This window comes from Mycteria americana, chromosome 12 (genome assembly GCF_035582795.1).
Source record: "Mycteria americana isolate JAX WOST 10 ecotype Jacksonville Zoo and Gardens chromosome 12, USCA_MyAme_1.0, whole genome shotgun sequence".
Taxonomy (NCBI): domain Eukaryota; kingdom Metazoa; phylum Chordata; class Aves; order Ciconiiformes; family Ciconiidae; genus Mycteria; species Mycteria americana.
In genome coordinates, this window is record NC_134376.1 from 1519281 (window position 1) to 1544999 (window position 25719).

At 40.4% G+C, this 25719-nt stretch overlaps 1 protein-coding gene across 5 annotated transcripts in view; it reads left to right on the plus strand.

Moving 5' to 3' along the window:
- Window positions 1–25719, plus strand: part of ARHGAP17 (Rho GTPase activating protein 17) — a 49239-nt gene that overhangs the window by 15345 nt on the left and 8175 nt on the right. For 4 of the 5 annotated variants that reach the window (XM_075515423.1, XM_075515424.1, XM_075515425.1 and 1 more), the window contains exons 2-17: window positions 8448–8487; window positions 12662–12766; window positions 13599–13675; window positions 14774–14885; window positions 15087–15163; window positions 15865–15976; window positions 16764–16832; window positions 16993–17074; window positions 19254–19381; window positions 19781–19892; window positions 20470–20551; window positions 21008–21088; window positions 21814–21927; window positions 22299–22390; window positions 22523–22679; window positions 23904–24146. In XM_075515423.1, coding sequence (XP_075371538.1) covers window positions 8448–8487; window positions 12662–12766; window positions 13599–13675; window positions 14774–14885; window positions 15087–15163; window positions 15865–15976; window positions 16764–16832; window positions 16993–17074; window positions 19254–19381; window positions 19781–19892; window positions 20470–20551; window positions 21008–21088; window positions 21814–21927; window positions 22299–22390; window positions 22523–22679; window positions 23904–24146 — 1683 coding nt within the window. The remainder of the gene's footprint in view (window positions 1–8447; window positions 8488–12661; window positions 12767–13598; window positions 13676–14773; window positions 14886–15086; window positions 15164–15864; window positions 15977–16763; window positions 16833–16992; window positions 17075–19253; window positions 19382–19780; window positions 19893–20469; window positions 20552–21007; window positions 21089–21813; window positions 21928–22298; window positions 22391–22522; window positions 22680–23903; window positions 24147–25719) is intronic. The other variant, XM_075515426.1, reaches the window with a different exon arrangement.

Below are 25719 nucleotides of genomic sequence, written 5' to 3' on the forward strand. Positions count from 1 at the left end.
CCTAAAATAGGATTTGGCTTGAGCCGCGGTTGTTCTAAATAGCTAAATTTACTGCCTCGCTTGGGAGAGGAGCCTTGGATCCATTTCACTTACGAAGGAATTTCAGATCCCCTAATGCGAACAGTCTGTCATGGGTTTCCCTGCAGCTGCAGAGGAGCAGTCTGCTTTCTTTTCAAGACGATTATCTTTCTAAAGCCTGGTCTGCCTTTAATTAGAGCAGGCAGGCTTCATTCTTCAACATTGGGTGGCTGAGATTATAGAAGAGATCAAAGTTAGCTTTTAGATGGAGTGACCAAGGAAAGTTTGATGGAGAAAGGAAGAAAAAGGAGCAGAAATCTTCATTTATTGAGGCTTGAATTGTAGTTTTGCAGCTCCCGAGGTTCTTAAGATAAAGATCTTGATTAATGAAATATTTTGGTGCCTTGGAGGTGACGCACTATTTTTTTTTTTTTTTTTTTTTTAAAGCACTTCCCGCATGGGTTAAAATTGGTGACCTGAGCATCACTTTAGTATGAAAACTGGTTCTGCACCGAGGACCTTCCACAGGAGGTGGGCTGGTGGGTTATCTCTGCCAAAACAGCAGCCTTGGGTCTCATTGCTGCTGCCGCCGCTAAAGCATCAGTGGTCACCAGATTTACGATGAAAGCGTTTTTAATACTTGTACAGAAGTTTATATTGTTAATTTGGGTGAAAAACAGGGATGGTAGGCAAACTTGAAGTCTAACTGGTGACTGGTTGTGAGTGGTGTTCCCTAAATACTAAGTAAATACTGAAAATGGTGACTATTATCTGACAGTCATTCTGAAGTGATTTTAAAATAACTCGCAGAATATTGGTATTTCCCTTGGGTCCTGCTAGTTTCTTTTGCAAAAACCCAACAGCACCAAGGATTCCAATTAATTACCTTACTTTCAGTATGAAGGCTGGGTTTTTTTATGGTGGGGAGTCAAAAGGGGATTAATCTGGGGCTTGTGTGACACAACGAACTTGGTTTCTGTTGGTTCCCGTGGTTTCTGTGGTGCGAAGCGTACTTGGCCAAACAAGTTTCTGCTCTGGCTTGTCTTCAAAATGCTGTGCAGGTGAAACTGAACTCCCACAGTATATCCGCAAAGCTGAGTATTGCCACAGGCTGCCAAAGGAAGCAAAATAAATCCTTCGTAATAAAGTGGTTTTGAAAAGTGACCTTTACTATATGCGTTTACAAAGGCCACAATGGTAGGATTTTTGCTTTCCAGTCGCACAGAAAGATCCTTTACTGTGTTAAAGATCTCAGCTTCTGAAAAGCATATAGAAATGCAGAATCTGGGTAGAATATGGGGAGTGAGAAATGTGCATGTTACGACCTGATGTAAATTCTAGTTCAGGTAAGGAGCCTTTGGGTGAGCCTGGCTGCCCCCGAGGGGAAAGGGGCAGGGAAAGCCTTGTCATGTTCTTCTGCGCTGGAAAACAAGAGCTTTCCTGCGTCACCTTGACTTCTTGAAGCCAAAACCAAGTAAAAATTAAGGAAGGTACTGCCATAAACAGTGATTTATTTCACGTTTGGTTACTGACTGCAGCAATCGCTCTAAGTGTACAGTAAATGGCAGTCGGGAGTCACTTCTCCTGCGTCCTTACTGAAGAGGCATCATTGAGTTTGTCTCTGGTCTTGTACAGCTCTTTCAGCTCTTTCCCCTGATTGAAATTTTCATTTAGTTTTAAAATTGTTTGATGTGTTTAATAATTAGGTTCCATAAACTTAGGTTATAAAATATAGGGTTCACCCAGTTTAAAAGGGAAGCCTGTTGCTGGAATTTAGCAGAGTGTTGAATGGTTAAAAGTCAGCTGGTGTAATCCTTTAAGTTATGTTTTCTATGAAGTCTGACTTAGCGAATGTTAAAAAAGCAAACCTTTTAGAAGGGAAATTGTCATCTAATTCTGGATTCCTTGTTTTGGAACAGAGCTGCTGATTCTTTCATTTTTCCTGGCAGCAAATCCTGCCTATTGTATGTGGAAAGCAGGCAGGATGTGCTGCCAGCCCGGCGAAGGTGCTCTGAAGTGTTAACTCGCCAGCTAAGCTGATCTGGTTACTCTTGGTAGCAAACAAATGCTTTGCTTAAGGAAAATCAAACAGCAGGGAAGGCTAGCTTTAATTTTGTCTCATGTTTCGGGTGGATGTCTCCTCGCTTCCGCTGAAATCTCTTCAGAGTTCAGGAACGTGGACTTGTCGCTTCGTCATGAAGCGAACTGCCCTCCCGTGGCATCACCTACCGCCAGCTCCACCTCCCATCCGCAGTGTGTGAGTCAAGGTTTCTGTTTCCACTTTGACATTTGAAGAGTCACTTGTTCTGTTGTGAATGTCCAAGTTTTTATGGCTCTTCATGTCAGGTTTGTTCTTGTTCCTTCCTTGTTAGCCTTTCAGGAGTATAAATTTCCACTGGTTATGTAGCTTTGACCTGCTTTGGAGATGACCCCTGGGTCAGGATTGATGGGGTGGTGGACAGGACCCTGCTGTGAAGCCAGCGAGATCTCAAATATTGTTTAGATGAAGCTTTATTTTTTTAAAATAGCCACTGTTGGTTTAATAGAGCCTCTTCATTTTAGACACGGAAATGTAAATTTTTTCCCTGTGGAAGATAAACACTTTTATCTCAGGAATTCTCATCTGCTTTTCCAGATGTACAGAGGAGACTTCTGGTCTGGAAGCGTGGAGGAGCTGTAAAATGAAAAAGTGAGGGGACCAGGTTTAAACCTGTGGGGTGAGAGCTGTTCTGCCACCCTGCTCCCAGCTGAGCCAGGCAGTAAGCTGCCGCAGAGCCCTGCACGCTGAGCTGTGCTTCAGGCTGTCCTGTGCTGAAGGGCCTTGCCGGAAAGAAGGAAAGAAAGAAAATGAATGATACTATAAAACACTTAAAGAGTGGAGGCCAATTGGGGGCACATGCAATACATTTTTAAAATGTCACAGCAAGCTAAGGTATGGTTATTAACGTGTCTAGAATAAAAAATACAGTCTTTCCACTCTCAAACCTCTTGGTTTTTTGCTTGGAGTGAGTCAAGGCAATTAACTTCAGACCGTGCCATCCCCAAATAGAAAATGGCACCAGCACTTATGTGGCATGGCATATTTCATGTTAAGTACACTATTTGCTGTCTTAAAAAGAACAGAAAAATTGTCTGAAGAATCAATTTGGCAACAGAAATTTTGTTGAAAATTACTGTTTCTCAGTGTTACAGTATCAGGGAAGAGCTAGCTCTGGCCAGGTTTTTCGGCTGTCTTTAAAGAATCCGACATTCACCAGCTGAGCTGTACTCGGAGCCTAACCTGCTTTTTGCTACCTGTTCCCACCCCAGAGCTGTGTCAGCAAGGTTATTTGTCTGAAGGGTGAATTTGGGGAGCTGATTTCCCTGAAAAGTAACTTTCTGTCAGATTATTTTCAGTCAGCTTGGCTGCCTGAGCCTGGCTTTCACCCCGGCTGAACCAAGTGTTGTTCCAGTGCAGGAGAGGGACGGTGAAGAAACGAAGAGCTGCTTTTGCAGCTGCTGCCACCGACAGCAGCTCATGGAGCTCTGCGCACCGGGCAGGATGTGCTCACTCTGTGTGCAGAGCAGTTTGAAAGTACTGGTTTTTATGGAATTCAGTAGCTTGACCCTCCTTATTCGTTAAGGGGGTGACTATAGTTGTAACAAAGGATTGTTCAGTTTTGTTTTTAAAATCGGTCTTTTCAAATGCACTGCTGAATTTTAATTGAAAAACTTTGCACCAATTGATCCATGTAAAGGTTCTGGCGTAACAGGTATCCTGCCTAGTGTTGTAGCAGAAAAACTTCACCTTCAGCTCTCAGAAACCTTCCTTTCCCAGGGGACCAGCTCCGTTCCTGCTTCCAGTGGACTGCTGCCAGCCTAGCAGCTATTTTATATTGGGGCAGCTGAACAGCCTGTGCCGCTGCTGCGGCGGGGTGTGATGCCAAACCCTGCGCGCAGAGTCCGGTGTCCCCCATCTGCTGCTCCTGCCGTGCTCCTTCCCGTCTCAGTGAACGCCACCTCTGTTGCCGGAGGTGTCGGGAGGCTCCGGGCTGGGCAGGTCCCCGTTTCCCGGCTGCGTGCCGGTGGATCCTGCCATCGGGAAGCACGGGGATGGCTCCTGCACAAACATTCCGGTGACAAACCTGCGTGTTTGGGGCCTCCCGGCATGCGGGAGGGGCTCGGACGGCAGGGCGTGCTTTCCCCATTAGTAATGGCTTGGAGGGACCTCGTTTTGCAACTGAGTTAGCTGTTTGGACTGTACTGAGTTTAGCTGCTGGGAATGTAAACAGCCATAGCTGCTGTAGTCTGGGCTTCATAATCTCGGTTTGGGATGGGCTGCGTTCATGATATCTCTCGTGGGGGAAGCTTACAGTGGAGGGCCTCCAGGCTGGAGGCCAGCTACCAGCACTGCTGGGCTTGATAAAGCCCTTGGGAACACTCTGCAACTGAATCTTCCAATTCTTAATCGGTTCTTGATTCCAGAAGGATTTCTTCATCGCTTCGTGCTACCGACTAGCTGAGATACAAATAAGACCTAACAAGGGATGAGGACAGAACTTTAAGTAGCAGTGAAAAAGAAATCCTGTTATTTTCTGTAAGTTTGCAAATTCTCTAATTAATCAGCAGGAATTAGTGTCCCAGGAAGCTGCAGTTAAATGTAAACTTTAAACTCGCAGTACCTGCTATTCAGGGGGAGACTGAGGTAGCTGCGATGGCTTGTTGCTTTTTCCCTGCTCAGTGAGGAGGTAGGCTGTGCTGCTGTCGCAAGGTTGCGTTTTCTGCTTCATGGTTGTGGTCACTGAAAAACAATATTATTTAGTGGCTCTTTCTTGGCTTCCTTATTAAAGGTGGAATGTGGGCCTGCAGGAAGGGTGAGGTCTTCCCTCTTGCATTTCCGAACCTGACATCATCATCAGTGGCTTTTCTAAATCGGTGCTGGCCTGGGGACGCTGTCCTGCTGCCACCGATGACTGGGGAGAACATCCCTGACTGCAAAGGAGGAGATCTGGATTTTCAAGTTGTGACTTTAAACCCTTGATAAACCAGTTAGGTGTACGAAGAACATTTAAGATAAATGTATGAAAATTATTTTGCACTTCATATAATGATATATAGTCTGTGGGTAACCATATTTTAAATGGAAGCAAACTTCTGCTAGCACGTTACTGAGCCGTCTTTGCTTTTCACCCAAATGAATGTAATTTCCTAGGAAAAAGGAGGGGAAGGAGAAATCAAGCTTTTGATAAATCTAAAGCTGTATGGAAGTTCTATACTATTTGATGGTTTTAAATTAATGTTGTGGCTAAAGCCATTCAAAAGCATCCAGTAACTTTATAGTAGTGTAATGAAAGGTTCTGTTGAAAACAAATACGGAATAATATTAGAAGGAATGTTGTTTCTTTTAAAAATAATTTCCATAAAATGCATTTCATGATTCCCAATAGCTAAAAGTGAATTTACAAAATCTTACAGTAGTAGTAATTTCATTATTGCTGCATGGGCGGGAAAAATTCTGTGAACTCTCAGTCGATAACTATTCTCATGATTATCAGCAGTTCCCTGGTTTTAATGATGTGTACACACGCAGTTATAACTACTCTAAATGTTCTTAGAAGTTGTTTTGAATTATGCCATCTGAGGTGGCTGTTTTATTTCCTAAAACTGATGCTTAGGTTAAGGTTGTGTGTTCTCTTCTGGTATGTCAGATCTCCGCTTCCGTGGAGTCTGTTTCATATCACGTCAATACGTAAGCGTGTCAGCGTCCAGGGTGAATGGACGGCTGAACCGCCTTCATCTAATCTAACTTTCTCTTACACTGAGCCAAATTAAGGACTAGAGAGATATGCAGGGGAGTCAGTGCAAGCTTCAGTTGCGTAATGTAGATGTAGAAACCAGTTGCATTTTTTCTTAAACAGATTTCTAGGCAAAAGAAGGAAACCGAGACCTGGGTATATGTGAAGGCTAGCAGGCCAGCTGCTGGAGCTCTAGTAAACTGCCGTGCTAAACTGTTAAATGCCGATTGCTTTAACTAGAAAATCTTAACATGGTTGGAAATGCAAGTAGGTATTCTTAACTATCAAAATTAAATCATTTCCAGTAGGCTGTTTTATTTATAAACAGCTGCATCTGTTGTTGAAAGAAGTCTGTGTGTTTGCAGAAGACACTTTGAGCTGTATTGTTGAGGAGCTTATGGCAGGTAAACACAGTCTGCTCAGCCTGCTGCCTTCCCAGGGCCGCACTCCTTCATCTCCAGTCTGTCGATCCCGGCGTACAGTGTGCCGCCTCGGTCAGGATGGGATTTTACCGAACTGGTATTTGAACTGGTGCCTTTTTATATGGATTGCTTAGGCTGACTTGGTATTTGGGATGTTAAGATGTGTCTAGGTGAGGTACAAAGCTAAAGTGATAAGCCATTTGGTAGCATCGTATACACTCTATGCCATATGCTCTTTCTTAAAGGTGGGTAAAATTTAACTTCATGAAAGCTGCTAGTGAAAGGTATCCATTCACCTGTGGAAAACAGCACTGAGAAGAAAATGGTCTTTGAAACCAGAGGCCATGTTAGCTGTGGTACGTACAGCCCCTTCATCGGCCCTTCTTCATGAAAGGCATGTACAGTGTCAAATTCAGTGTTAGAAATAGAGATGGCTCATCTCTTACACAGTCTGTTAAAGGACAGAAAACTCTGGCTGCTCAAGGATTGTGTGTAATACCATTATCATGCACAGCACTACGTTCCCACAGAACTATTTGGTAGCTCTGTATGCTTCTGTGAGATGAGTTAGCTGATGTGTGTAGTAGTTGCCACTTAAGATTAGATTAAAATCTGTTTAAGAATGTGCTGCTGTAACTAGAGTATTCTTATGCTGTCATTCTTCCATGTCATTTCTGGTGGGATTTTGCAAGACAAAAAAAAAAAAACAACCCACAACACCAAAACACAAAAAAAACCCTAAACAAAAACCCCCAAATAATTGCTCTCTAACAGGATATGATTTCGATCAGACACAGTATTTCTCTCTGTGTGGAAGAAAAGTTTATCAATCTTGTGTGCATTTTCCTAAACAAATAAATATTACAGTGCTTGCAGTTTATGTTCCTATCAAGGTATTTAAGTGGCTTTTGTCTTATTCTTCTTGAGGTTTTGAGCATTACTGTATTCTGGTATTTAATTATTAAACACCTTATGGTTCACAAATAGTTCAAGCAGATAATGTGCCATGAAGTTGAAGTCAAATGCCTTAAAAAACCAACCAACCAACCAAACAAAAGTTAAAGTAAATGAATCTTGTCTTTGGAGGCATTTCACAAGTTCAGTTGATGAAGCTTGATCAAGAAAATGAACTTTCTGTGCATGACCAGTCTTGTAGTAGGTTATTAAACAGATTGTAGGACCAGAAGGAAGTCGGTGTAGTAGATGAGGAACTCTGACAGCAGCAGGGGAATCTCACTCAACAGGAAAATAGAGCACTGGAGTACCACCAGGTCCTCTATAGCGATAGACATGTAGTCACAGTGAACAGCCAAGTAGAAGAGATCACGGGTGAACTAAATTTATCTTTATTTTCTAGATCTAGCAAAGGTAGGGTAAAGCAGTGCTATAGCAAATGAGTCAACACCAAACAAATCTGGGTCAACATTAAACAATTTAAGTTTATGCATAAACTGGGATTGGAAAAAGGTGTGGAGTTGTGTGCGTAAAGGTTTGAGTATATTTGTAACAACTGTTAACGCTTTTGTCTGGAAGTATGTGTGAGTATTCGGATATTTTACTTTTGAGGGTAGACCTTTACTGGGAATATTATTAACTTCTGATGATGTTTTTAAGTAATAAATCTTTCCTATTTTAATATTGTGGAAGTCAGCAAAATGAGGTAATGGGAGATTTCTGATGAAGGTTGTGTGCATGTAAGGTTAAGGGAAGGTGTTCAGGCTACCATTTCCACTGATTGCTGATTGATTAAGCTCTGCAGTGGTAGAATATAAGAAGATGAAGTTGGCTGTCCTACTTTTCTCATGTCTTTATATTCCTTTACCTTCATGTGCATTGATAACATTACCTGTTCAACAACGTGGAGTGAAATTCAAGTTGTTTCAATACATCTTTGCATTCAAGTGAAGTTACTCAGGATTCCAGTTTGCTTTGTGTTAAACCGTGTGCAGTCTGAAATACTGTTGAGCTTGGTGCAGTGGATTCATGCTGTGGGCTAGGGATTCCAGGAATGGCAGGCTTTCCCAAGCACGCTGTGCTGGGCCAGCCGTCCACGTTCACTCCTTGGCCGGGGCCAGGAGCCAGCGCTACGCACGACATCGTGGACACGGTGGTGTTGGCAGCAATGGTCGTAACTATAACTTGAAACTGGATGGGTTTTGTTGAAAGCATTGTAGCAATCTTTGACCCCAAACGCTCTAATTAGTCTGACAGTGATCTTTTTTTCCTCCCTTAGGGCTGAGAAAACGGAGGTACTCAGTGAAGACCTCTTGCAGGTATTGTAACACAGTTAATATGTATTTTTTTAAATGCTGTTTGTGAACTTTGAACTTTCTGAGTTTTGTGGAGTATCTAATGGGGGGGGGAATACTGCAGATGACAGGGATGAAAACAAGGATGTCTTCAGCTGACTTAGCACATAAAAAAACTATGATACAATTTGAGTAGAAAAACTCAGGTACTTCTGTTTCTCAATCTGGTTATATGGCTTGATCAAGTGAAGGAGGAAGCATTTTTGCTTGTAATTAGATGAACTAGCTTGTTAAGCTTATGAACCATTAGTGCTAATGACTTGCTAGTCTGGTGGAGGACGATGAGCTGGGAAGAAACTGTGATTAGGCACAGCTGGTTTCTGTCTTCATTTCTGTTTCTCTGAAGAGGTCAACTTGGGCCTTCAGAGAAGTGGTGAAAAACATGCCAACTGCTTGCTAATAGAGAATGTCAATTTTTTCTGAAAGTCTGGATAAATAAATTTGCAAGTGCTTCTTGTTTAGCTTGTGATATTTGTTCCTAAATTTGTCACACCGACATTTGATTCGTTTGCAGACTTGTCATCTTTTTGAAAGCATACCATCTAATCAAACATTACTTTCATGGTGGAATTTGAGTTGCAACTGTTAGATTAACAAGGTTGACTGATTACATGGAACAAATTTGATTACAACTTTGTTCTACATAGGTTTTTTTTTCTCTGGTTACTTTGTGAAAGACTATTTAAAAAAAATTGCAGAACGTAAATTGGCAAGGGAAGTCAGGCTAGCCACTCCACAGGGCCTCGAGTGTAATGGTTATTTCAAATTGATTACAAAGCATCTTAGTATGTTTAAGTTCAGGTCCTGTATATGGAACATGGAAGCCAAACAAATGATGCAAGTACTTTTATTTCAAATCTCCCTAGCTGTTCAGATTAAAGTAGAAGATGAGAGAATGTATCAGCTTTAAAACTTGAATTCAGCACAAATACATGAAATAATTCTGCGTAATGGTGAAATGAGCTGACCGGAAACATTTTACTCTGCTTTTCAGGGGACTGCTTTATTTGAACCATAAATATCTTAACAGTTTGACAATACTATTTTTGATTCCTAAAGAGATGTGTACAATTAAATGGCATAATGGGTGTTAAAACACCTTGAGAGCCTTCAAGGGCCCATCTCTTTTCTTGGTTAGCTGCAGCATAGTAACAAGAAGTGAGAGCCAAAAGTACTGCTGCTTGTTGCCAAAAAAATTTTGCAAGCAAGGCTTTCCCAGGCACAGAGCAGACTGGCTACACCCAAGTGGAAGAATTTACTCACTTGTTTGTTTGCTCTTGGGGGCTTGTGGAGGGGAGGGAGGCTCTTATCTAACTAAAGAGCTTAAAAGCGTGGTACTGTTCACTTTATAAACATGTTTCACAGTGTTCTTTTTTATATTTAGCTCAAGCTTTGAGATAGGATTGCCATGGCTGCTTTTCTGTTTTCTGAAGTGTAATACTCCATTTCAAGTATCTCTGTTAAATGTGTTCCTGTCTGAAGACAAGGAATATAATTCAGTACTGGAAAGGCTTCTACAATAGACCCACTTTCTGGCATGCCCTTGTAGCGTATAATAAAGTAATTGTGTGATGTTTTATACACTGAAGATGCCCTGTGGGTACAGACAGCGTGGCCTGTAGGTCACATTTTCAGTTCAAAGGTAGCTTAATGGAGGTTAATGTCCTTCATGGTTTTCCTGACATCTTTGAAGTAAAAAGCAGATCAGAGAGGAGAGTCTATCATGAAATTCTGGGGTCATGTTCCTCCTATCAGTCTTCTGCCCTTTGAGTTTGGCATTCAGGCTGCCTGGGAAGAGGCTGTTGGGAATATATGTGCTCCAGAGTCTTTCTAAGGAATGTAAGCCACCGTGCATGACTGACAAGGGCTGGGTTAGTCTGCTGGGATCTGTAAGATGGTTCAGTTACAGGATGTCACTATGTTTCAGATGTGGGGAAAAAAAACCTGTGCTTGGTATTTTAAGAAGTCTTAACTACGTGACCTTTCAAAAATAAATGTTTTTGCAAAACCTATGCTCAATATTTTAAGAAGTCTTAACTATGTGACCAAGCAAAAATAAATGCTTTCACAAATAGTGGATGGTTTAGAATGTGTTGGTGGTATTTAATTTTGAAGATAACACAAGAGAAGTGAATCGTCTTAGCTGCAACAGTAGGCCACAAACAGTACCTTCTTGGTCATATATCTTCATATGGACTTTTTAAAAGTGGACTTAGTTTTGAGCTTGTTGATATATGCTCTGTAAATAAAAGGCAATGCATTGTGCTTTCAGAGCAGTCCTTCTTGGGCAGTTTCTCTGCACCTTACTCTACTGTAATAGGTTTTTCCTAAGCTTTTTGAGCACCTCCACTTGGATTCATCTTGTGGCTGTCAAGAGCTTTTAGTCCCTTTAGTGCCTCATGTAGCCAGTGGAACCTCGGTCTTCCTACATTGGTGCTTCAACTCACCAGCCCTCCTCTACTGGTTCTTTTTCACCTTCCCTTTGGACTTGCAAAGGCTGCTGCTGGGTGGCACAGCCCCAGGGCCCAGCTTTGGGTGCTCCTCCAGGCTACAGCTTAGCAGAACTGCTGCTCCCCTCTTCTGAAACGAAATGGGGAGCCCAGTCCTGCACTTGCTCGTGCGTTCAGGACAGGGCTCCCACGTCCAACAGCAGTGATTCTGTGCTGATCCTCACCAAGTCTGTGCCTCCCTCCACTGGCATCTTCTTCCTCACAACTTCTCCCAACCCATGCCCCTGAAGGCTCCTCTTCTGTTGGGTCTGCTGTCCCTTCTAGTAGCTGTAGTTTTTACTAGCTGCTTTTGTTGGGACCTAATTACATCTTTCCAGTTGTAACCACTTTAGGGATATACATATCCCTTGGTAGTAGTGCCAAATAAACCTGTTGGGAAGAAAAAACATGTCATTCTTACCTGGATGTATAACATTCTAAATGAGAATTTAGAACATTTTGTGTTCATTAGAACATAGCAGTCTGCCTCCTCTGGAAAAACCAACAGTGTATCTCCTGCTTTAAATCCAGGTACGGTGCCCTTAACAGGAGCTAGCATGGCACTTATGACTAAAATTACTGCTCTGTCAGCTAATCTGTATTTATGATTGACAGGAAAGCTGGGGAGAATTATTGCCCTCCTGAAAATGTAATAGGATTGACTTTAGAGCTGTATCGAAAACTGGAGTCTGTTCAGATTATTTCTACAGATGAAACCTACTTTTTTTTTTTTCTTGCTTTTTCAATAGAAGCCATTCCAAAGGGCCTCCTTTTATTCTTGGTGAGTCATCAAAATGCAGATAAACAGCATTCTTTTGGTGCTGTGCATAAAGAGCTCAGTGCCATAAGCAGTTCTGTCCCAGTGCTCATCACTTTGCTTTTGGTGTTCTTTGAAATAAAATAGTCCAAATTCCTTACTTAAAATCCCTTAGAAGAACAGTTTATTAGTGTATATCTCTGTCATATTCACAGTCTGTGTATTAAGCCATGTTTCAAATATACAACGATAAACAGAACTCTTGTTTGTGCGTTGACGCCTATTTTCTTCATTCCACATCCCTTTTGAATCCCATTAATCCCTCCCTGAAAATATTATTTTGCTTAGCATGTAGGAACTTTGTCCTTGCATTTAGCAGCCAGAGAAGGAAACAAAACAGAAAGCTTGCAGTACATAGGTTTGGCCCAGTGTAAAAGAGTGGTCAGGTATGTCTTAGCCTTCTACTTTACAAGGTCACAATGAAAAAAATACGAGAGTTTTCCCACAGTTTTCTCCCTAAATTAGTGTCTTAGATATCTGCATGTGCCATTCATCTCAGATTGCAAGTATCAACCTGATTCTCTTTTGCTGAGACAAAAAGTAGGGGCAACGTTTTTCTCCTTCTTCCATTCTCCAGTCTTGGAGCATTGTGAGCTCTGACTGAATTGCTGTGCCGCTGAGGAAAAAAGGCAATTTAAATCTCTTTCTAAGCATTTTTGCTGTCAGGCACTTCTGCTGAGCATCTGAACTTTTTGTAAGCTGTAGAACTTGAGAAATATGCAACCCAGAAGTAAGTGTGGTAGAGGAGGAAGATTTCTGCTGAGGCCAGGAAAATAACTTCTGGTTTTTGTTTTGTTTTCTCTTCCTCCTCTCTCCCCCTCCTGCGGCCTAGATCGAGAGACGTCTGGACACCGTGAGATCTGTTTGCCACATTGCACAGAAGCGATTAATTGCGTGTTTTCAGGGCCAGCATGGTACAGATCCTGAGAAGAGACATGTAAGTACAACTGCCCTTTGGCTTGTCTTCTGAGACTAGTCTGCATATGGTCTGGCCTTCTGAATACGGATCAGCTGCTACGCCTCAAATTATCCAAGAGAAGAAAAACTCTGTAAAATCATCTTGCATGTTGACATTATTTGGTAAAATGCTAGCTGTAATTCCCCATCCAGGTATCGTAACATGACCTTGGAGTACCTTAGCAGTGTCAGGGCACTCACTTGTTTCTGCAGCATGCTGAGTACTTGCAGCTTTCATAAGACTTGTCTAAGAAGGGAAGATACTCTGCAACTCTGATCAAGCTCCTCATATTTAGAATTACCTTTGCATGCTGACGTCTCCAATGAACTGTAAACGTTTTTCTGTACGCATTTGATTTCTCCCCCTCTTTAGCAAAGCTGTATGTAGGTTTTCTTAAAGTGTTAGAACCAGAAATAATTAACATTCACGTTTTCTCCTTTTATTGAATAACAGAGACCTCCTGAAAACAGGAGCACACAGAAGGAAGTTCTGCAGAGAGACAGATGACAAGCTAGTTGCTTAGATTCCAAGTTAGAGCTGTTTACTTGTCTTCGACAGTAGTTGAGAGATGTTTTGGGCCAGTCATTCCAACTAAGACCAAGAAGAAAGTGCTTTTCAAAGTAGCTGAGAACAGGAGTCTTGAGGCTTGAAATTTTTTGTGACTTGGCATTTTCTTAAAGTCAAAGAATGAGCTGCTGATGTGTATAATAGAAACCATATGGAAGAAGAGAAAAATCTTAGCGGGGATGTACTGGGAAAGCTGGAAAGGGTGAATAGCACTAAGCTAAGCACTGTTCCTTCTGCTCCATAGAAAAAACTGCCTCTAACAGCTCTTGCTCAAAATATGCAAGAAGGATCTGTCCAGCTGAGTGATGAAACTCTGTTGGGGTAAGTATTTGGCTTTATAAGTTGCAGTCTGTCATTTTATTGCCTGCAGGGCTCTAATTAGAGACTTTGGGTACATAAAGGCTGCTTTCAATCTAATGAAACTAATATTTCTAGATTCCTTCTCTAATCCAAAGGGAGAAAAAGTGAGCAAGCATTTCTTCTTGAGTGATTGTGGGGGCAAGTTTTAGGCTTGCTCTGAATGGCATTCCAGGCAATTCTGATTCTCTGCTATCTTAAAAGCTTTCAAAAATGGCTTTTGTCCTTGTGAATTAGTACAATTATCTCCATTTAAAGTTTAAACTTTAGTGTAAATACTGCATTCTGCAGTTTTGCATTAATGACTTAAAATAATGCCAATTTGTGTTAATGGCTTCTAGTTTAAAATAATGCCAATGTCCTTATCCTGGCAAAGTGCATATTTGCAACTTACAGGGAAGTGGCTGAAACAAATGAACGTCAGTATGCTGAATTCCTAGAGCAAATGTGTTTCCTCATTGCTGATGGGAATTCTAATGGAGACAGTGTAGAATGACCTTAAAAACCTTTGTGTGCATTTTTGTGAGCTGTTGCAGGAGATTTAAACAGGGATAAAAATCTTAGAGAATAGGGTTTTTCCTTAGAACAAGCTTAAAACAAAGGTCAAATCATGGTTTTGGAACCTGAGACTGCTGCATGTGTGATTGCTTAGCATTATGGTGTTAAGACTTTTTCACATTAAAGGGGCTTAGGAGAAAATTAAATACTGCATTGAGCAATTGTCCTGCATCTGGTGAGATGGAAGGATGGGCTTTGAAATAAATACTAACTTCTCTGCCCTTAGGGCCAGTATAATCACCTAGATGACTTAAAGCCTCCAAAATGTTGTAATGGCTAAGGAATTTTAGAAGACAAAGGTCTAATAACACTCCTTGCCTATCCCAAATTTGCCCATGACAAATAGAGCATCTTGGGTTTATGCCATTAAGTAATGCCTTGCTTTGTACAACGCAAAGCTTTCCGAAAGGGTAGCAGACGACAAAGGGCCACCATCGCTTTGTTTTGAATCTTTCTTCTTTAGTCAGTAGTAATTCGCATTACAACTTCCTATAATTCTTAAAGGAAAATGCTAGATACATGCGGTGATGCAGAGAATAAACTGGCAATGGAGCTCTCTCAGCATGAAGTACAGATCGAAAGAGAAGTTTTAGATCCACTGTGTCTACTAACAGAGGTAAGTCACTTCAGCCTGACTGAAGAAATAAATCTGGATTTATGTATAAACTGAGCAAAAAGGGTTTATCTCATTGCTAATAATGAAACTGTTTTAAAGGGTCATGCATTAGTGGTGGAAAGTGGATATGAAATCTACAAAATGTCATTTATTACAATACACAATTCAAAAATAAATGTAAGCCTTGAATTCTCGTTTTAGACAGAGATCCCGAACATTCAGAAGCAGAGGAAACAGCTTGCAAAGCTGGTGTTGGACTGGGATTCTGCAAGAGGAAGGTAAGAAATAATTTTAATTACTAGGTCCTTTTCTCTTCATGTTAACTTCTTGTTGGCATCTGATCTGATGCTAGTACTTGCTTCTGAAACGCTACTGTATGCATGTTAATACTTTGCTGAAAAAAGACAAACTTACATTTAAGTTAGTCAAGAAAGGACTCATGACTACTAGATCCAAACAGAATCAAGATTTTAGAGCTTTTAGATGCCTATATATAACTGGAAAAACGCTGAAAACTCATCTTCTTTCCAATTCACTTAATTTGTCAACTTAAATAAGGAATAGGAGTCTAATTTTGTAACCATGCCAAGTGCTTTTACAGCATTATATTGAACCATCATGTTGGTAGGGTCCTAGGTTGTTCCGCTTACCTTTAAGTCCCTTTAAACAGTCTTAAACTGTGGTGATAAATTATGTAGCATTTTCTGAGATTGGTAGTTCTAACATATTATGCACCCATGTTAGAGGTTGTAGAGAATGCAGGATTTCTTGTGGATTTTTATAGTTGTTTAGCTGTTTGTGAGTGATGCCAGCATGTCATAAACGGTGTATTTTGAGCACCTTCCTTCGTTCTGTTGGAAAACTTCTGAAACTATTGGGTTTGTTTTCTGTCAAAAGAAACCAATTTCAGGGGAGCCATAAATGCAGATTCTTGTTTAATATTAGTTTTCACCAAATGACTGAAGCCATTCTTCCACAGATATAATCAAGCCCACAAGACTTCAGGAACAAATTTTCAAGTGCATCCTTCAAAAATAGAATCTCTTAAGGAAGAGATGGATGAAGCTGGAAATAAAGTAGAACAATGCAAGGTATGATAAGATGAGTCTCTATCCTTTACATACCTCTCATTAGCAACAACAGCAATCGGAATACGGCTGCTTCTGTAAGCCTTGCATGTGGAACTGGCTGTCTGATTACTGCAGTTGCAAAGTATGTGTCTGTTAACAAACTGTATGTCTTAAAGGTATATTAATGCTAGCTGATCTCTGTCTGAATTGCTTGAATTTAATGAGGAACTTTTTTTTTTTAAGATAAGTATTTTACATTATTTTTGGTTTCAGTCCAAGACAGTTATGAGAAGGAACTGTGTCTTAGCCTTGACCGAAATGTTCAGGGTGTCCATGTGCTTCAAGCCACTGAGTAGCCGTGCAGTGTGAGCTACCTGGATGAAATTCAGGCTGCTGACGTAAAAGGAACTTTCTGCCTATTACAGCTCTGAGCAGTTGATGTTCAGTTTCACTTCTCAGTTGTCAAATGCTACATTATGCCGCAGTTGAGCTGAGCACCAAAAACCTTGTAGTAGTACTTGTCTTTGTATGCAGGGATTGGCTGTAAATAGCATTGCCATACAATCCAATTGTTGACTTAAGTGGGCAACTACTTTGCTATATGAACCAAAGTTAGGCATTTTGAATGAATTTTGCTTGGAAGAATACATGTAGCAGAGTAGGTGGATTACTGGCTTCCTGTACTGCCTGAATCGATAGTTCAAACTTACTGCACACAAAATAAACCTATGTACTTCTGTCTTTCTGTGTAAGTTGAAATGCCCCTGTAAATCTGAGGTACTATTTTGTATTCTTTTCTTTTTCAAAGGATCAACTAGCAGCAGACATGTATAACTTTGTGTCCAAAGAAGGGGAATATGCTAGATGTTTTGTTATGGTGAGTATGTTTTCAGTATGACTTTGATTGCAGCACGTATGTGCATAGACACTCAATTCTCAAAGATTACATTTTGTGTGCTAAACCTTCTAGTCTTGTATTATGTGCTCATCAGAAGCTAATGCTCTTTTTGTTTTTAAAATGTGGCTTCTGTTCTCAGTTATTAGAAGCACAAGCAGATTACCATAGAAAAGCATTAGCAGTCATAGAAAAGGTCCTACCCGAAATTCAAGCCCATCAAGGTAAAGTAACCTGTGCTCTGGCTGATGCTTCTCCTTGCCTGTGCCACCTATGCACAATATTCTCCTCCTTTATCTTGATTCTCTTGCATGCAGACTTATTTAATAAGGCCATTTTGATCTACTTAACAGTTTTACATTCCCAAGCATAATTCCATCTTTGTGTTCTTTGGAGTTCTCCAGCCATATTTTAACACACTAATAAAATATTAAAGATCTGTCTGATACCCAAGAGGGTAAAGGAAGGATTTTTCTACTTGCTTGCACTTCTTCCTTGGTATCATGTGAGACCTTTTGCTAATTCATACCTGGCTTTTTAGGCCAATGAAAGTTTCATTGTGATTTAGGAACTTTTTAGGGTCCTTGCTTCTTGAATTATCACTAGGCGATTATCAGAAAAACTCTTCCTATTCTAAGGAGCTTGACTTTTTTTTCCTTCTTTTATGCAATCCTTTTTCCCAGTGTGCACACTGCACTACAGCTGGCTAATGGTGCGTTCACATTATTGTGTTGAATATCAGCAGTTAAGAAAAGCAAGTAATACAGCTTCATTTCTTCCCCATGCTACTAAGCTTTCCATTGTCAGTGGGAGTTAAGGTGTATCATTAATGGGTTGGAATGAAGATGCACTGTGTGCTGTTGAAATTGCTATCCTTAATACTGGCTATACTGTCTCTTAATCTGCTAATTGCTTTGAACAAGAAGTAGGTTGAACAAAGTATGAGAAAAATATAATCTGAGCTGAGCAAGACTCAAGTATCTTCAGTTGTGGACCAGAATCACAGAATCATATAGGTTGGAAAAGACCTTTAAGATCATCGAGTCCAACCACATGCAAGCTGTAAAAGATGAACTATTAAACTAAATATATCAAGAAACATGAGCATCTTGCTGAAAGATGCTATAGAATATCTGTACTCTGTAGATCTGATGGGAGGCGAGGTAATGCAGACAAATGATGCTTACACAGAATCAGGGCTGCATTATGGCTGTATGGAAGGTTCTCTTTTTACAAATATGACTGCTTTAAATCTGTTGTTGTTGCTTAGCTGCTTTGTACAAACTCTTCATATGACGCATGCTTCAGAACAGATTAGCCTTCCTAGAAGGTGGGCTAGGAGGCATGGTGTCTGAGTGGCCAGTATCTAACATCTAAGCGTAGGCATGACTTCAGTTGTGTCTCTAGCTGTCGTGTATATTACTGTGACTTTGAGCAATTACTAAGATTTCTCTTCCTAATGTTTGCTGTAACTTGCAAAACTGGGGAAAATGGCATGTGCCTCTCGTGGTGCGTTAATGAATGAGTGGAACTAAAGCCTTACGAGGGATGTAGTTGATGTGGTTTCATAAACAAAAAGGGTAAATTAAATCGTTTGCAGAAGCACGTTGTGTCTTCAGAGGACTCTTTCAAAGTCTTCATCTTTCTTGACCTTTTTTCCACATAAAAGAAATAATGCATCTGTACTAACAAGAACCTTTTACATCTGCATTTTTTCAATTAAGACAGCAGAAATGGGTGAAAAATTAAATTGTAGGAAACAAGAAATTCACATTCAATTTGGAGAAACTTGTGCCAATTTTGACTTTCAGAGTTAAGCAACAATTGAGAAATTGAATTGAAAATTTGTGCAAGCGTTAGTGATGGGCTGTTAATGTGGTAATTCTAATGTAAGACACTGGGGTTGTTAACATCCATTTTAAGCTGCTGATTCCTTAAATCAGCAATAAACTTCATGTTAACAGCTCAGTTTTTATCCACCTTAAATACAGTTAAAACTAAGATCAGCCCAGGTCATGCAATCTGGACAAAATTTTCCTCAAAGATTCTTGCAAACCTAAGCCTTTTGGTGTCTTGGCAAATCAGAATTAATGTAACTTACAGCCATGTGGTGGCACTTGTGCTGAGGCCTAGTGGGACACGGACTTCCAGTTATACGAAGGCTTTGTGTGTGATATTCCATCCAGAAAGATGCAGAAGTATTGTTTTTTTTTCTTGAACACCAGCAGGCTCATTTTCTCTTTACTCATGATATAAGGGACTTTACCAATCAAGGGCTGTAAAACTCCTACTGTATTCTGAAAATTTCTTTGCTATACTGAAGGCTTTCTTCTTTTCTTGTCTGGGACATAATTCAAGTGTTTGTTAGATATTTTGCTCAGTGTTTTGATACTCTCCAACTAGACAAATGGACTGAAAAACCAGCTTTTGGAACTCCATTAGAAGAGCATCTCAAGCGCAGTGGTCGTGAAATTGCAGTCCCTATTGAAGCCTGTGTAATGATGCTTCTGGAAACGGGAATGAGAGAGGAGGTAGGTAATGCCGTATCACGTGCTGTGAAGGACAGGAAAAAAAGAGCTCAGTCAAACTCATGGACTAGGGTCTGTACTTTTTAACAAGTTGCTTAAGTGATTTTGTTCATTAGTGTAGATGATAAGTCTTTTGCGACAGAATAACTTTCAGCACTATTTGAAGTATCTTTGAGAGGAATGCACCTAGAATGAAAAATTAGGAATGGGCCAAGGGTGAGAGGGAACTGAAATATTGTCAGATGGCAGTGACACGTTAAGAGCCAGCTAGGTCATAACAGTGTAAGGTGAAGACACCAAACTTGAAACTGTTCTGAAGGAGGCTGTCGTAAAACTTCAACTGTTTCGTGCTTGTACTAACGTGTTGTTACCAGTCAAATACATTTTATTTTTATTATGCAGGGCTTATTCAGAATTGCTGCTGGAGCCTCCAAGTTAAAAAAGCTGAAAGCTGCCTTGGACTGTTCAACTTCCCAGCTGGATGAATTTTATTCCGATCCCCATGCTGTTGCAGGTATTGCGAATGTTCTGAATCAAAACCAGGTATTATTTGATGCAACACAAGTTTATGCTGTTCGTTTACCTGTTGACTTGCTGCAGTGTAAGGTGTTATCTCTGCAGATAAACTATGAATGAAAATAAATTGAAAGTTCACTTCATTGCACAACGTAACACAGATAAGTATAGGGCTTGCATGCTTATCACACCTGATATATTCATGTCTCATGACAGAGCGGTGTTTAAAATTCAGGTGATCGTAGTAATCCAAATATCATATTTCCTCTCGTGACAGGAGTGTTAACGTGATCAAGGATGATTAGAGCCATATGTAGACCTTTAATAAGGTCTTTGTTCTGAAGAGATGATTCATAGTTTTACAGTACATGTTTCTGTCAAATTACAGTAATTACTGGAACACCTTTTGTGTTAAGTGTTGAGCAGATACACTGTGGAAGTGTCAGGTCTTCCCACTGTTTCACTGGAACTTGGGTCCTATTGCATAGATAAAATTGCAAACCTGAGGACGGAATTTTAAATGAAGACTGAAGGCATTGGCTAAGAAGCTAGCCTGTTTCTGGTCTGCATTGTAGGTGCCTTGAAATCCTATTTGCGAGAGTTGCCAGAACCTTTAATGACCTACAGTCTATATGAAGAATGGACACAAGCTGCAAAGTAAGCATACTAAAAATAGTTACATAAGAAAGCAGTCTACGTATTTTTATCAAGTTTGGTTCTTCATATATGAATTCAAAAGAAAAGACCAACCTCACACAGTTTACTTTTCTCATTTCTGCTCTAACAGGTAAATCTTTTGTGTAACAAATTATTTTAAATTTTGTGGCTTAGCTTAATACTAATTGCACGAAAACGTGGTGAAATATCTACTTTATGTTTAAACATAAGGGCTGCTTCAGACTACTGGCTGCACAGTACTGATCTTAAGCAGTTTTCTTTCATTGCAGGTAGAGATAATTCAGGGATTTGACTAGCAGGTTACTGGTTTACTGAATACAAACCAGTGCATTTATCGGGCATAAATGGAAGGTTATACAGTCATCTCGTTGTCACTGCAGAAACAACAATTTTATGATCTGAAAGTAAGATTTAACGGAATTTTTTTCCTTTCAGTATTCAGGACCAGGATAAGAAGCTACAAGAGTTATGGAGAATTTGTAACAGATTACCGAAGCATTATCATGCTAATTTCAGGTTTGTATGAACATCTGTTGACTTGCAACACAGCCACTTTGATGCTAGGGTACTACATTTCAAAGCTGATTAACCAAAAATCTAATCCAGTTGTGTTTTTCTTTGCCAAATTCAGTTTGGCTTATAAAAGGACATCCTGTTTTCTCAAGTAGTTGGTGTGCACTGTGGCGGTAGACTTTTTCAGTCAAGTTAATTCACTATCGACTGTAATGAAATAGTGTTGCATAGAACCCTTCTACTGAGGGGTCATGCTGTTGGCAATAGTACCTGACTTTTCACCAGCTGTGCTCTTCATTGTGTTTTCCAGCCTTAGAAATCAGCTGGATGTGTCTTACAAGTGTTACTTTTCCTTTTGGTTTTGTCTTTTGGGAACAAATTGGAACAAAACCAACTCTGGTGACTCCTAGAAGTGTGGAATTTCTATTACAGTATATGAAAATAGCTGTGGAGTAGGCATTCTCAATCTAAACGGTTTTTTTTTCTGAAAATATAGTAGTTCTGTAGTTCCATTTTACTAAGGTGGGAGATGCTTTCTTTTCTACCCAGTTCAACTTTTATGATTCGTGAGTAGAAACTTAGTAGCCAGCTACCAAGCAAGAAGGCTGTTTGTCTTATTTCTGTTTTGTTGGGAGCTGTCTTTATGAGTTCTTGAATTTTTACTTAGTTGCTTTCAACAAGAAATGCTCTTAGTTCCTGCTGTTTAATTATTTCTTTCCTTTTTGTAGGTATTTAATCAAATTTTTAGCAAAGCTTGCACAGAACAGCGATGTTAACAAAATGACACCCAGCAATATCGCAATAGTCTTGGGCCCCAACTTGTTATGGGCAAAGAATGAAGGGTAAGTTGTTTTAGGAAAGCTACGAAACAGAACTTCCATGAAGCTGTAGAATTTCTTGTCAGATTGTTTTAAATCATGTAGCCTATTCACAGCAACAGACTATTTGCCTAAAAAAATATTTCAAATGTTCTTTCAACCTGTGCCTCCAGACCCTTTTAGGCATACATCTTTTTAGGAGTGTTTTCAAATGCTATGAATGTTACCGAATAGTCTAGGTTTCATCAAAGTGTGAAGTTGCTCTCTATCGGGTACTTAGGAGTCTTGCTACATCATGCTTAGCATAATTTGTCATTTAGGTAATACGAATTTTTTTTATTATTATTTTCTTTAATAGAATTCTGTATAAAGTGTTCTACAAATTTCTTCTGCAGATCCCTTGCTGAAATGGCAGCAGCAACTTCAGTCCATGTGGTAGCAGTTATTGAGCCAATTATTCAGCATGCAGACTGGTTCTTCCCTGGAGGTAAATTCTTGCCATAGTTAAAATAATTTTGTATTTGTGATAACCCTATGCAGGTAACCCTCCAATAGCTTTTTGCAGTGAGGCACCATTTCGTATATGTATGGCTTAGGACGCGTTCTGTCTCTCTTTCAGATCAAGATTTCAATGTGTCTGGGGCATTTGTTGCAATTCCTGCTGTTAATTCAAATCACTTGTCACACACTGGGAATGAATATGAGTCTGGGACACTGGAACGGAAGAGGCCTGCTAGTATGACTGTAATGGAAGGAGATTTATTGAAGAAGGAAAGGTATGGTTCATTCTCGGGTTAGGTTGCAATTATTAGCCCACTCCTGAGAAGTGGACTACTGAGGAGGCTGCAATCAGACACACTTTTATTGGTCTCAGGAGGAGAATTTCATGGAAATACTATAGGTAACAATAGTGATTTATTTCCCCCCCCATGTTGTTGCAGCCTGAGGAAGGTTCAAAGGTAATGTACTGGTGTTTGCTTCCAGTTATACTCTATGCATGATAAAAACCGAGCAGATAATTACTGCTTCCAATTACCATTTTCCTATTACAGATTTGGGGGGTCTAAAATCCACTGAAACAGAAGAGTATATAGTAGCATCTCTCAGTATCTAACTTCTGATATTCCATGGCTTCTTTTTCAAAGCCCATAAGCTGAGGTGGTGTTACCTGGTGCCTTCATGATAAGACTTCTGAGTTGATGATGGTACAGTATACCACAGCAAACAGTAGAACGCTAAAAAATAAAAATAAAACGTGCTGTTTTCCCATATAACATGTAGTGTAACGTTCATTTATTATCACTCATGCCATGAATATTCAAGTGATGTGCTGTTTTGTTTTTAGCTGTTTATGCAAATGTTAAATTGTTACCTGAATGTTAACTATGGCTAGCCACATGCAAATTTATCAGCACTGACAGAGGAAGAAGAAAGTCAGTTCAAGATTCACTGTCTTTAACACAACAAGAATAAAATTAAAATCTAGAATGAATGTGCTGTATGCATTCTAAAATCTGTTAGAATTTTAGTCTGTTTATCTGTAGTTCTCCTTTAAACACAAATCATAGCATATATCCAGTGGCTTTTTTTGTCTGTCTTGAAATCTGTCCTGCAACTTAGTGTGTAATAGAAACAAAATTCATGTGGCAAAATATATTCAGTGAGGAGATACTCTGGTATGTAAGGAAATTTATGTATTTACATGTAAAATTACTGAGTGGTTTGACCTCATTGTCATCAATGTCTGTCTTCAAATGTAATTGAGTAGTTTGTTCCACTTATGTTTGCTTACCCCTTTGTGTGGATAAGCCAAATAGTGTTGCATGTCTTAACGTTAATGGTGTTATACGCAGAAAGTTGAAGCTTTCCTTGTTGCTGCTTTGCATGCTAAGCAACAGGGGTTGCGTTTGTCTTTGTGGGTTGTAACATCCAATTGTCCTGTTGCTTTAGTTACCTGGTGTTGGCTGGCGTGGTGTGTTTACTCTCTCTTCTTTCTGTAGCTTTGGTGTCAAGGTTATGGACTTCCAAGCAAACCCTCGGAGATGTGGCACTATAAATAGAAAGCACACATCCCCAGCTTTCCAGCCACCACTTCCACCCACGGAGGCTGGCGTGCTGGCTCAGTCTGGAGCGGAGCAGCACTCGCAAGCTTCTGTGGCTGAAACAAGCCCAGTGGGTGCTGGTTTTGCTCTCTCTGCTGGCACAGCAGAACAGTTGCAAAGTCAAGGAAATGAGGATGGCAGGTAAGAGGCATGGCTTCTGCTGGCAGCGGCTTAGCAGGCTGCTTCAGCAGCAAACTGATGTGTCAACTGTATCTGCTTCACGAGGCACCTCTTCTGACTGGAATGCATGTTGTCGGGTGTAAAGCCTTTTCAGGCGTGGGCAGAAGCACTATGCGGGAGCTCTCTCGCCACGCGTATTCCAGAATCAATCTTCTAAAATTCCGTATGTTGTTCTGTATGTTCCAGAACTGATCTTCTAAAATAAGAGAATTCTTGGGGGAAAAAATGATGGTGCAAAATACTAAAAAAGACTGTACTTCTACTACCCATGTTGACCTTTCCAAGTTATACTCTGGAGGTGCCCACACAGTATGACTATCAGTTTGCTGCTGAAAGAACAAAACCTACCATTGGCAATACTAGAAACCTGTTGGTCTTGTTTGTTGTTTCTTGTATATGTTATCTGGATATGTCTTTTGGGGTTTTTTTTTTGTTTGTGGTTGTTTTTTTTGTCTGTAGCAAGTGTTAGAGATGACCAGACTTGCTTGCTAGAAAACTGGAAGTCGATTTATCAGATTTCAATATTAGTTTCTTTAGGACAAGCATGTATACAGGCTTTTTTGCTACTTAATTACTATTGAAACTTTGTGCAATCATGTCCCCAGTATTAGTATGCATGGACTCCAAGACTAATGGCAGTAGCCTTGACTCTTCCTTTCATGTATGGTGAAAGCAGCGCTTTGCTTTCAATATTTTGTAGTCTGAGAGATATAACAAACCACATGGAAGGGCCTGTAGCGTTCTCCAGGCGTCAACCTCTTGCATAGCATCTTATGGTAAAACACCACCGTGGAGTTCGATGCAGCACTGACTCTTGCATATAGCTTTTGTTCTCAGGTGACATTTTTGCAAAAACAACTTCTCATTCGGAAATCCCCTGCAGACTAATGTTTCCTCCACAGATGTCTTTTGTGGCATAGGCAGCTAAAACAAAACCTTGAGAGTAGTGTCTAAAAGCTGCATTTAAAATCTGCCCAAACTCTGCATTCAAGTACTTGCAATTTATTAACAGCATCTGGAGAGATTAGGATTGCAATGTGCCAGTAAAAGTGACTGAAAGGTGTTAATCCTTTTGCGATGAGTAAGATGCTGCAAGAGACTATAAAGAAAGAGAAATGAGTGAAGACTGCAAGTGCATAGCAAGAGGAGGGGGCACTGCCCAGTACCACCTGGGCTGGTTCATATTCCAGTGCTGTGTTTCCCTCCCCAGTTCTGTTGTCTTCATTGCCAAAGGTTAGGAAGAGCTGAGTTGTCCTGATCTGAATCTCAAAGGTTTTGCAGAGATTGCTCCCTTGAAACAAGTTCTGGTCTCCCAGCAAGAAAAAAGCTTAATTCCAGGTAGGGTGGAGAGAAGCTTTCAGCCAGTCAATGAAGGGAGAAGAACCTCTGCTCTCCCCACACCCGGCTCTTGCAGCCCCTGGGCCCTCCCAAGGGCTTCCAAAGGCTCCAGGGGCTTCAGCGGTGAGGACTGCATCTGTCTCGCCCGTATACTACAGGTAGCAAGCTGGTTCATGTCCTTTGTTTTTTTTTCCTG